We start from the raw sequence: 12,854 nt of genomic DNA, 5'->3' as shown, positions 1-12,854 counted from the left end.
GTAGTTCATAGGACACCGAGACTGTAGAAAATCAATCGGTCGATAAGCTTTGTTCAGCAACTGCTCATGCAACAGAATAATAATAATAACAATAATAATAATAATAACAACAATAACAATAATAATTGGAGACAACAACAAGAGTATAATTGTAATACTAACAATAGTAATCGTAGATCAATGCATATATGACCAAGATGAATAGAATCGATGTTTTTCGAGGAGTGGAACTCTATTGAGTTATTGATTTGTTCACTCATTATCATCGTATATACTTCCTAATTGCTGTTTCGCGCAATTTTCGCTTCTCCGTTTTCTTCTCATAAGAAAACGAAGATAGAAAAAAGAAAGACTGACGAAAATTGTAAAAATTGTACGAAAAGGTGGAAGAGAAGTCCGAAACCACCTGGGAAACAAAAAATTCGACCATAGGTCGAAGAAAAAATTAGCGCAAATTCAAACTGTCATAATCTAACCAAAAGAAGGGAGTGAGTTTTTTCGTCATTTCGTTCTATCACCTGCTTCAATGCATGAATGCAGGGGAAACTGGAGGCCCGAAACAGATGTTCAGATATTGGAGTGTTCTGAGGAGATTTACATTGCCAAATCGGCAGAATGATGTTTGTGTTCATTTCAGCGAAATTTTGGTAAAGATTATTCAAGGAATTCCTAAACAATGGCTTCAGAAAGCTATACTCCCAATTAAAAGTGAGACGATATTCACCTGACAAAAAATACGCGGAAAAATCACAACATTTCTATTTAGTCCACTCGAATTTTACTCAAAATGAAACTGTTTTTCACTACAAAATAACAAAGGAGACACATTATTTGATATCGAGTATGTTCCGTAGGATGCTATTCGTATATTTTTCAAAATCTGGTGGAACCTAATAATTCTGATAGTACCGAATAAGGACAATAAAATGTTAAAAAAATAAAATGGTACTAATATAATGATTCCTCTTCCGTTGGAAAATTCATAACTTCTAGAGCTCCCGAGCAGAACAAGACTGCCATGGTCTGCCTAACCCTCATCATATTTTGTTGTTTCTAGACAGTGCCAATAGCGGACGGGGAAAACAGGCCGATTAATGGATACCGTAACCAATGTAATAATAATAATAATAGTAATAAAATTATTATTAGTGTGACGACAATGGTATAATAAAATATTAATAATAATAGAATGAAATGCATGAGAGTGATGCAGAATTTTGATACCATACTCCTGTACTAGTATGACATATGAATAGAAATGAGAGAACGCGTTTTAGATGTAAGGGATGAAGTGAGGGTGAGAGAAGCGACGGTTACGTATGTGCACATAGGAGTACAGGGTTTTCAGCCGAGAACACAAAGAGGAACCTATTTTAGTGAGGAACGTTCACAGTGGAGAGCCTTGCAAAATTCAAAGCAAAAAGGCAAAACGTGTTCTTGGTTTAGTACAGGATCAGGTTTAACGTGGTTCATGGTTGCTGTGACCAATATTTTCTATCTTTACTTCTTCGATCATTACTGTTTACAGCTTGAAAAAGCATAACTGCTGGACAAGACACGAAATGCTCCACTCACAGAAAACTCACAAGAAGTGAGATCACCTCGATTGCTACCCATGGCGAGATCAGCAAATGACGGCTACAGTAAGCGAGCGATAAGAGTAAGACGCGCAGAAAATCCTTTTTCTCTTTAGAATCTCGAAGAAAAAGAGAAGAACGGATATCCAAATTCATGAACTGAATGAATTCATGAAACAAAGGGCTTAATTTTATTTTCCGATCTCCCTCTCCCTGTCCCTCATAATCCAGTCGATGAAATACGCTAGCTGCCAGATTATTAATGACGAGAAGACAGGGGTAGATTATAGGGCGGAGGTCATCAAGTCGCATAAGATTTGAATATTTAAGTAGCCACGACCTCAAAGCTCCTAAATCCTTTAAAAAACAAGAAAATAACTGCTCACCTCTTCCCCAATGATCTAGCGAAGCAAAGTTCTTAAGAAGACCTCGACGCGCTCCATCATCCTCGGATTTTACTTTTCTGGATAGCAGCAGTCGAAAGCGACGTCTCATAGGAAGTCAGAACAAATTAGAGAGAGGAACCTTGGGAAGATGGGGAGTCGGAAGATGGGAGGACGAGACGGCGGAGGAGACAGAAACACCAGCAGCGATGTGGTGGAGGCATTTCTTCCTCAGCTAACAAGGTATTGAAAGCCGTCAGAATGACGACTTTTCGCCTAACAGCAAGCCAATCAAAAGTGCCTGCCGTCATCCTGAGTCGTTCTTTGAGGCACAACGGCTTGCAGGGCTAGCAAACCACAACCGGTCGTTATGAAGTAACCTCCTTTCCTCTTTCCCCTAAATAGGAGAAAAAGGATTGCGAGCGAATTAACGTGTCAAAAACATCCAGAGTAAGTAGTAAATATATGTATATTAGTTCCAAGTGCTGTGGATGAAAAACTAAAAATCTGCCCTTAAAAATTAGCCAGGTCTCCAGCCAAGTACCTATAATTGACGTCGAACATGAACAAAACAATTTCCGAAAACCACTATCTCGCCCGAGTCAAAGTTAGAAATGAGGTAGTTGAGAAGGTTGTTGCAGGAGGGGAACGGAATCTGGCAACGCTACTCAAGAAGCAAAAGTCGAACACACATCCGAACTAACCGCTAATCCAGATTATCACGGTTGTACTGCGCTATTTCTATGAAGGAGGTACGAATATTTGTACATGGATAGCAGGAAATGCGCGTGCGACAATAGGCAGGAAATTCTCGAGCAAATTGCTCCACCTGCCAACACTCAGATGTCACTCACTGCTAATGGACTGCTTTTGGAGGGATTCTTCTCACCGCACAGGTTTTCAGGTACAGCAGGTGAAGGTGTTCCCACCAAGCTGTTCTCCAGATCAAAACGAAGGAGTTTTCTAGGAATCTGCGGTGTTTCATCAGTGTTTTAACGATGTGCTACCGAGTATTAACGAACATTTTCCGGCATGAATGCGATTTTGTGAATCCCGTAGCGCCTATCCAGAACGCGCCGCTCTATTCGCTTCGCTAAACAAAAGACCATTGTTTGCCTTTTCCAACCTTAACATTTTGAGTTCCACGTCTCTGATGCTGATAGTAGGCTCTTTCAACATCCTAGAAATCCAGAAATAGTCGTCAAACGTTTGCAGTGTCTTCTTTCTTAAAAAAAAAAGACAGGAACTATTCTACGCATAACTGAAAGCATTTTCGAAGCAATTTCTTCACGCCATCAAATTTTCTCGAAAGTTGCCCTTCAGCTGTGTAAAAACGTGCCTTGTCGCAAATTAAGTTCACAGCAGAACTAATGGAAACGACGATTGCATACGGACTTCAAAGAACGAAGAAAATATCGGATGCTTCCGAATGAACTACGGAGGAAAAAAAGCTTTTTGGAAGACCAACAAAATTTTTTGCCCAATTATCAGCATGAAACAGGCAGACGATTTACCAAAGGGAACTGCTTGAGCGGACGAGAAAAAAAAAACCACAAAACCATTGATAGGAATTATAAAAACTAGAGGGAACAAGGAGAAAAACTGAAGGATACAAGAAATTCGATGACGATGAACAAGAGGAAAATTTATACAGAGAAGTATAATACCTTCTTCATACGTCTAGAGCAAGAATTTTAGGATTGCATGAGAATTTCTTCGGAAAACCCTCTTCTTTTACGGACATTTTAAAATCCATGCAAGACTTTCTAAGCCCAGCAGGAGCGAAAGTGTGAAATACAACTGTGAGATGAGCGAGTAAAAGAAAACAAGGAAGTATTTTAAAAGGAAAAAGCTGCTACAATGATGTCTAAAGAAATAATGAGGATATTGCCCACAAAAGTGCTGTCAGTGAAAAAAATCATCTGTCTGATCCCTGTTTCAGTTCAGTAGCATCCCCAGTTTGTTTCGGTAAGTTCAGATCGATTGAGAAGAAACACAAGCCTTGATTACAAAGAAAAAAAAAACTACTCTGCTAAGAAAAATTTAAGCCTAAGACGATCAGATGTCACAGATGACCAGTGGGAATGGAAGTAGCAATCTTTAGAAATCTTTAGGAAATTTTCAATTCTTCATTTCAGGGAATCGCCAGTGTTCCTGTCTGTAGTTTCAGTCTTTGGAACTTTTGGACGATTCCAGCAAGAAAAACAACTGAGTATAAGCTCACCTAAGTTAAGCGAGAACTCCGTAGTCTGACCTCTACGAAAATAGATCATTCTCGAAATGGTCTCGTTGAGGAGGGAACGTGGCCAAACGTCGGACTGGTCTGGCACACAGCGTTAACAAATGACCCTAGCGCATGCCGGCCAGTAATAATCTGCGAAGCCCCTCGAGAACATCGAGTAGTTGGTGGGGCAGCGCAGGAAATTACGTGAGGATAACGGTATTTTTGAGAGAAAACAATAAATAAAAAGGAGTAATGTGATATTTGACGTAAGTAAACCACCAATAAAAAATCCTTTTGAGTTTTTATTAGAGAAATCACTGTTTCTACTACAATTTCCCGGCGCTTTTGGTGTGGCTAGTTCACCTTGACACTCCCACTGAGCGTTATAAACAACTAAACAAATAGATTCTGGAAATCTTGGTGAGATTCGTCTAAAAAAACTTTCCAATCAGCCCAGGCGATTTGCATGCATTAATTCTTTTTTTAAAGTACCTGTTTACGTTAACAATAAAAAAAACAAAAGAAGGAAGAAAGAAAATTACGCAGGGGAATTATTATGGGTACTAAAGTTGATTGTCAGACCTTTGCGAGAAAAACGTTGGTGTCGCCGTTATTTAGCAGTGATTGTGGATTCAGATGACAGATGGCCTCATCACACCTGATTCATCGTCGACCTATAGGTCAGTGCGACAAAACACGGCAGTAAATCGTTATCTATAGTGCTCGCTAAACAGAATTGCACTATAACATACGAAAGCATAGAGATTAGGCCAGTTTTTCCATGGCCTTACAGGAAAAATTAAAAAAGGAAGTGTTTTTACAACAACAGAGATAAGGGAATTTCCATGAGAAGAAAACATAAATGGGATATCCTGGCGCAAGACACTGGCTTTAATGTGGAGTTTTTTTCGATGGCACCCAGACAGAGACCCTCATTTCACCACCCTCTCTGTCAGCGCCTTCATGCTAACCCGTAGGAGCTCCGTCAGAGTACTGAAGACATTTGGAACATTTTCTCCTATGATGTTTCGAGTCTCATCAAACTCCTGTCAAACATATGAGAAGGAGGAAGGAATGGAAAAAAACAAGAAAGAAATAGAAGAAAAGAAACAAACGAATGTAGAAGATAGAAAGATATAAAAAGAATATAAAAAAATACTTTCGAAAAGGTTCTAAAACGACAAATTTAGATGGAAAAATACAAATAACCTAAAACTATCGTAGCAATAAACTATAAACCGCCAACGAACTACGCTTTATCAGGCAGATCGTCTTCGACCACGTGTAAATTGGTGCTTCGTTGTGCGATAAGACACTCACGGAGCCTCCAGACATGGTCGTTTTCACTAACCGGCTCAACGCAGACAGTGCCAATTCTTTCCGAAATGACTGAGAAACTCCATCCCACATGGTTCTTATTTGCTTCAGAATTTGAAATTTTCAAGTTTTTACCACCAACTTGTCATCCTTCACCTTATTCTATTTTTAAAATGATGAACTTCTACGGTTATTATAATTTTATACAACTATAGTGGAACGTCTTTTAACAAAAAACTTAATTCCTCACTGTCTATCCACCCAAAAAAACACGCAAAATCGCGCAGGTTCAACGACTGAAATTCTAGATGTTGTTGCATAGTCCGCAATTACGGAATAGGAACAGAACAACAATTACGATGTCGTCGAATGAAATAGCAATAAAATTCTACGCGCTGAAGACGTGCTAATTTGTTTCGATTGTACAAACAGAAATAAAGTCGATAGGACACTAAATCTATTCGATGAAAGATCTTTGTAATTACACTGAAAATTTGTAAAAATATTAGTTGGATATCCGAGGCTCGAAAAGATGCTGCAGGCCAGTTACGACAAATCGCCTCGGATCGAGTTCAGGTTAGAAAGATTGAACTGGAGCTACCCATTTGCCTTCTGAGTGACTAGAATATCTCTAGTAATTGCTGCTTGCCTAATGATATTCTAATATTACTTCATCAGTCCATGTGTATTTTCGCTTAATTTAATTCAGTTTCGATTTAATTTAGATCTAGCTTTTGTTTTTACTTCATCAGTTAGGGAATTGCAAGTAAAACTAATAAATAAAATGATATTACATATATCACATTTAATGTAACACTATATGTTACTGCATAGAATTATACACTACAACTGAATATTCGTAGACTTGTAGGTTATAATCATATATTGCTATTATATTATGTGTATTTATAATAAGTAAATAAATAGTAAATAATGAACAAGTACCACAACTACTAAAGCAAATACAAATAAACTACAAGCGAATCCGAGAAAACACATGATTTAAAAAATTTCATCATAAGTCCACGGCCATACCGAAACGACAGTCGACTCTCATCGAGTTGAAGCGAAATCGCAGAAGCTTAGAAAGTGATCTGAACACTCCTTGAAAATAGAGACTTTGGTTGGCCGAACAGATCTATTCATTGCTCAAGTATGTCGCTGGAGCACACGTGAAGACTAGTTCTCCACGATAAAAAAAAGTGGAGAAAATCGAGTATGTGGACAGCTGCGAGAACTGGTTCTTTTGCATAAAAGACGCCAGTTGTGTAAGTACACTATGCACATGAAAGATTTCCCAAAGAAATTTCTAAAAGTTCATCGTTCTAATTAATTACGATCGTTGAAAGGAAAGAAAAAGACGAGTAATGGAACTGGTTTGTGAAAACTGTTGAGGACGAATTTTATCGTACAAATAGTGTTTTCAACAAAAATCTACAGAAAATTCTTCAGGAGAGAAGATCGGGGAAACTGAAAACTGGTGCGTTTCAGCCAACGTATCATAACGAGAGGTTTTCGAGTTAGTCCAATCCGATTTGTGCAGACCTCTCATAGTGACGTCTCACATTAATTTTCTGGTAAATTCTAAACCCTCGGCTGACCAGAAAAGGTTTGATCGCTTCTCAGCTTCTTCCACTACGCTTTCACTTTCCATACGCTTCTCACCATAAAACTGCAAAAAAGGTAGATTATGATGATGATATGATCTAAGTTAAGAGCTAACGAAGGTCAATAACTGGACTTTTAAACCCCTGGGTAAGCAGCCGCACCTTATAGAAAACCTAACACTGTACTAGCATCCTCGAAAAGTACTGCTAGCTCCCTCAACACGCTCCACGTTCGAAATGGAAACCAATAGGTGGGGCTAAGTTCAGCTGATGGTCAAAAAGTCAAACGTCAGCTTATCTGATTTCAGGAATACAAGCCTAGAGCGCTCAGTACTCTTAAGACCCTTCTTCCATGAACCATCATAAGAAATTTGTTTACTTCGCTCTTAAACGATCGAGTGCACTGTAAATCTAAACCGGATTAAACATAAAGAATCTAAAGAATAAATTCTGATTTTTTCAAAATCCATCGTCTATCCAGAGACAAATCATCTAGACCAAGCGCGGCATGGAAACTACACAAGGAGGAAGAAAAAGAAAAAAAAAAGGTTCGAAAGAAGCAGAAAGTCCGACAGGATTAAAGGACAAACTCTGCGACAAAGTGTATAAGCAATGAAATACGGTCGAGGATAATGGAAAGTCAGAAGAATAGGGCTCTACACTGAAATTGCAACGATGGAGAAAAGTGCTCCAAAAAATAGGAAGTCGTTATACACGTACCACAACTATGTAACATAAATATCCACAGTAGGAATGCACCGAAGGAACATTAACTAAAAATATAGATTTAAATAAATTACATAGATCTAGCTACTCTACATAGAGGGATACACTTTGGAATTTGGGGAAAAAAAACTTGAAAAAGAGTTATACTTTACGAATGAATAGAGGTCAGTGTAATATATAATACTATGAATTCACTTTTAGGAAAAAAAACTTCGGTAATGTTTGTTGTGTAAAAGTTGGATGTTTTCATTCTTCTGCGCTAAAAAAGCTACCTATAAAATATGTGTCTATTGCAAATTATGGATAATTTCTTTTGGTTTAACTTCATTTCTTGTGGGAGAAAAGTACGAATAATAATTAGTAATAATGCAGTAATATAGCAATAAGCAAAACTACTAGCAACTGGCTGTGCACGCAATAGGTGGAACTGTATTTGGAGCTTGTGATCATCCACAACTCTGACTGCATGTCTGCATTCCGAACCACTGAAGTGCCTTACCAAGTCGTTGAATTCGGTGAAAACCAGGAAAGTAGGAGTAGGAAAGTCTACTACAAATTTAGAAGCGAGGATATTTAGCTTCCAAAGCGTATCCCTGATATTGGAAATCGATAATGAACAGGAACAAGTGGATCACAATAAACGATAAACGATGAAAATATACCTTACATTTTACCACATCAACAACATAAGATATCGCTAGAAGTGGTCAAACACGCGTGAATCGGTTCAGTTCATATTTTATACTTACAAATACAACATGTTGAATACGAGTAAAAATCATAGAAATCTTATATGCCGTCAAAATAAACGCAAACCAGCTTAAACGTATAAATCGGCTAACCAATGTGATAATAGGCTTTTCTCGAGGACTACCACACCAGAGTCTGTTGTGATCTTAGGCAAACGCGAATTTATCACAGTCCTTCAAAAAGAAGAAGAAAGAAGAAAACACAAGCGTGAGCCATGACAAAAAGAGAAATTGTTGTCACGAATTCAGCGTTTAGCCCAACTTCATCGAATACTCGAATATCCAAGCACTCAAGCATTCAAGCATTCGGAGCATATTCGGTCGGTACGTACCACAACTGAACAACTCCACAAGACCTACAGGTGGATAGTCTTATCGGTGCCGCACATTGCTCGGGTGTACGACGTAAAACTCACTAATCAACAATAGCCTCCCAGCTGATAAGCGCTCTATTAGTGCCGGTGCAGAAACGAGAGGGTAAATAATGGAGAGCAGATGAGGTATGAGAGGCCAAATGAGAGAAGGAACGATGGAATCTCACCGACCACCACATCAGAACGTCTCGCCTCTCACATACGCACACACTCACATATACATAAGCACAGCGTAACGCACGCACTACGAACACTTGACCCGGTTATTGGCACGAAGCTGTCCGCAAATGCAGAATCGCTACGGCAGTTTCAGCGCATTTTTTCTCGACTTCGGGAATTAAAGGATAAAGAATGAAGTGCACGGCGCTGATCAACCCCAATGGGATGCGTCTTTCGCGACCGCTTGAGGTTTAAGAACGTGTGGGCAGCCTTACGTTGACTCGCGGGTGCGAGCCGGTGATTCAAGTCCCCGTTTTTCTCCTCCCTGACAAGTCTGGTATCACCTCATCGACCTCGAAACGATGAAAGATTTGGATAGCCTGAGGCGATTTTGAACTAGCGACCATGCGGTCGCGATCAAACCTCTTACCAGCGGTGCTCCTCTCGCCCTAATTCGGGATTTACTGTCTGCAGTGAGGCGGAAAAGAAAGCCAATTCCAGAAAATGGGAGGATTTCCTCGACTAACCTCTCCAGATAATTAACGTCGTCCACACAAAAGCACAGTATACCTATCACATATGTTAAAATTGTTTAATTTAATACATAACATATACATATACGTACACATATACCATAGGTTACTACGCTATATACACGTTCACTGTGAAATATATATATATATATATATATATATATATATATACATAGAGTATACATATATAGAGCAGCTCAACGGTACGGATTAAATCCCAGCCAGTAGTTTTGTGTTATTATCAATCTTTTCGTTATTATTATTTAACTTTCACATTTAGACACTGTTCCAGGAGACTATTAATCAAGCTCATCACTCCACTTCATTTTGAACCAACCTATCAATTGTTCTGAGATCTACTCGAGATTTGGTGAAACCAACATCTTCTAACTCTTCCTTATTCTACAAATTCAAGAGTGAACAGTTTCAGTCCACGTGTGCTGCACGAAAACATCTGGGATCTGTGAAAAAATCTGTCTCATTTCATCAGAAATATGCACAACCTAACAAACCTAGCGTGTGAACAAAAGAAACTCCTTCCAAATATTTTTTGGATCAATATGAAAGATAAGACACTTCTTAAACTTGGAACCAGCTCCTAATGATAAGCAGCAATTCACGTATGAACGTAGAAAGTTAGATATCAGCTGATCACTGCTGTAGGACGACGTTCTTAACTTTTTCACTTTTTTACAACAAAAGTCCGGAGAGAACAATTTCGAGTATGTAGTAAACGCTCGGAATCGAAGGGAAAGTTGACAAGAAATGATCGAAAACCAATCCCAGGAGAGATCGACCATGGCGCTTATTCAAATTCAATCCGTCGACAAGTAGGAGATCATCTCGCTGAAGCTGCGAAATCTCTGGAAACCCGCCAAATTGAGCCCGTAAAGAGAAGAATTTCATTTAAAACGTCATGTGTTCCAAAAATTGAAAAAAATTCAGTTATAGTTTACTTTCGCCACCCGAATTCTCTCTGTAAATATTGCTAGTTCATCCAATAATAGTGTGAGCAGATCATCCTCATTTATAAAGATTAAAATAAGTGTAGTAATTCCGTGCAGGACATATTTAATCTAAATTTGAGAACTACTTGTTGAAATAATAATCATATAGCGTAAGAGAGAGAGAGAGAGAGCGTGCGCAAGCATAATGTAGCGTAAATAGAGAAATCCTGAATTCAGCTCCATTAAACAGTAATGCTGATTAGAGGAAAGGCGTAAGTAAGGAAGTAGTGCAACCGAAAATAGCGGCTGTTGCGTTTAAAATGCTTTTCAGTAGAAGTGGTAGAAAAAAAATGCTTAGAATAATTGAGAAATTAGATCAGGCTTGTGTATCTATTGCTTGATCGCTAATCGCCAATGAAAATTCCAGAAACGGTAGAAATATTGGTTTAACTACGGTCCTTTTGTTTTGTCTTTCGATAACACAAAGTAATTTTACGGGCAGAAGAAAATACTGGTTACAGTAAGCACAAGTACAAGAAGAAGGAGAAAATTGGGCTCAAAAAAGCAGGAACCCGACAGGAGAAAGAGAATCACTTCCTCCGTTTTTCGAAACTGAGCAACAAGAAAAAGAGTTTTTCGAAAAAGAAGAAGGATTATGATAAAAGCCCAGTAGTGTGGAAGATCCTTGGGAATTCGGATTTTCTGCCACCTCTTATGGTCTTCTTCACTCGTTTGTGTCCGACGAGGAATATAGCGATGCTAACGATGTTTGCTGAGCACCAAGTGAAACAAAGATGCACGGAAAGGCGCAATAAGACACATAAGCGCAAGCACATACGGAACGACACATGTGCAAAATTGGCCGAACGCCAGCACGCAGGCGGCGTTCAATCAATGAATGGTCATCAGGACCGTGTTGTGTGCATGTGTACGAGCTGCTGAACGGACGACGGTCGCTTCCTTTTTGAGGAGACGAGGAGGTGCAGGGCGAAGACAACGGGTGCACGAGTTACGGTACGCAGTGAGGCAGGGACGCAGAGGCGCGTAAGGTGGTCACCTGCGAGTAGGGGGTTGGGTCACGCACGCAGGTGGCAATGTCTTCGGAGGGTATTTCCGGGAGATCAGAGCATAAGGCAGGAGGTGGAGCGGTGATGAGGAGAGGAGGCTGAGATCGACGTCATCTCCGAATATCTTGATGAGATTCAACGCCTACTCCTTTCCTCCTGTCATCCATTGGAACGAAATAGCTCCGTATAACTGCATCACTCATTTGACCGGGAACACTGCAAAGGACTTCGAAAAGCGGGTAGCCCACGGAAAATAGGTTAGCAATATGTGGGACGAGTTACCCTATAGTCAAGAAGTGCGTTCAATTCGAGCGAGTTCTCGGTAATTGAAGAGTAGGATAAAGTGGGTACTTCGGCGCTCGCGGCTACGACGAAGACGGATGACTGAGTTTGGGACGATCTGGCACAAAGCGCATCAACTCAACGTATTCGAGGTCACATTTGCATATCGGATACGATGATCACGAGAGTAATTTGTTCTAGTTGCCTTGAAAAAGGAGGGATGAGATGAGACAAATGTGAGAATGATACTGTAAGGAAAATGAAGTGAATATTGAAAGATTCATGCAGAGTAATTCCAGACAACAAAAAACAGTGGAAAAGCAATAGAACTTACCTTGATATGTGCCGTGTTCCAACAACAATCCTTCTGCTTGTAGCCGAGTGAACTCGTCCACCGAGACGAACCGATAGTGTTCGCCGTCAATTTCGCCGTCTCGAGGTGGCCGCGTCGTGTCTATGGAACATAGTTAAAAATATGACTATCGACCTCGAAACTGAGAAACACTGAGCAGTGAATCAGAAGGTAAGCAGTTCTCCTTCAAAATGGAACAGAATGGTCACAATTCTGAAAAACGATTATTTTATATTTCTTGGAAGAGGAAGTGAGGAGACCAAAAAACGCGGCAGAAAAGAGAACGAGAGTATACTGAAGCGTTACAGAGTGCGATGAAGGAACTTATGGAATGAACCAAGCTCCATGGAGGGATCGGTAAGTAACTAAAAAGCGATACAAAGAAGACTTTCATAATTTTAAAAGGAGGGATTAAGCATGACTCAAAGCAAGAAAAGAAGTCCTATCCATGATATTTGGCAAGTAACTGCAATAATACAGAAGTAGCCGAAATAGTAATGTTTGGAAGTTAAAAAATGGAAAGATAACGATGAAATCACGTGAACGCGAAGATTCGC

At 39.6% G+C, this 12,854-nt stretch overlaps 1 protein-coding gene across 3 annotated transcripts in view; it reads right to left on the bottom strand.

Moving 5' to 3' along the window:
- The window catches only part of RB195_001904 (uncharacterized protein), a gene marked incomplete at both ends in the record, with an annotated part of 57,247 nt that overhangs the window by 20,674 nt on the left and 23,719 nt on the right, over nucleotides 1-12,854 (bottom strand). For all 3 annotated transcript variants that reach the window (XM_064198894.1, XM_064198895.1, XM_064198893.1), the window contains one exon: nucleotides 12,280-12,399. In XM_064198894.1, coding sequence (XP_064054774.1) covers nucleotides 12,280-12,399 — 120 coding nt within the window. The remainder of the gene's footprint in view (nucleotides 1-12,279; nucleotides 12,400-12,854) is intronic.

The sequence above is a fragment of the Necator americanus genome, chromosome IV (genome assembly GCF_031761385.1).
Source record: "Necator americanus strain Aroian chromosome IV, whole genome shotgun sequence".
NCBI lineage: Eukaryota > Metazoa > Nematoda > Chromadorea > Rhabditida > Ancylostomatidae > Necator > Necator americanus.
The sequence above is the reverse complement of the archived record's forward strand: the minus strand, read 5'-3'. Positions and strand labels throughout refer to the sequence as shown.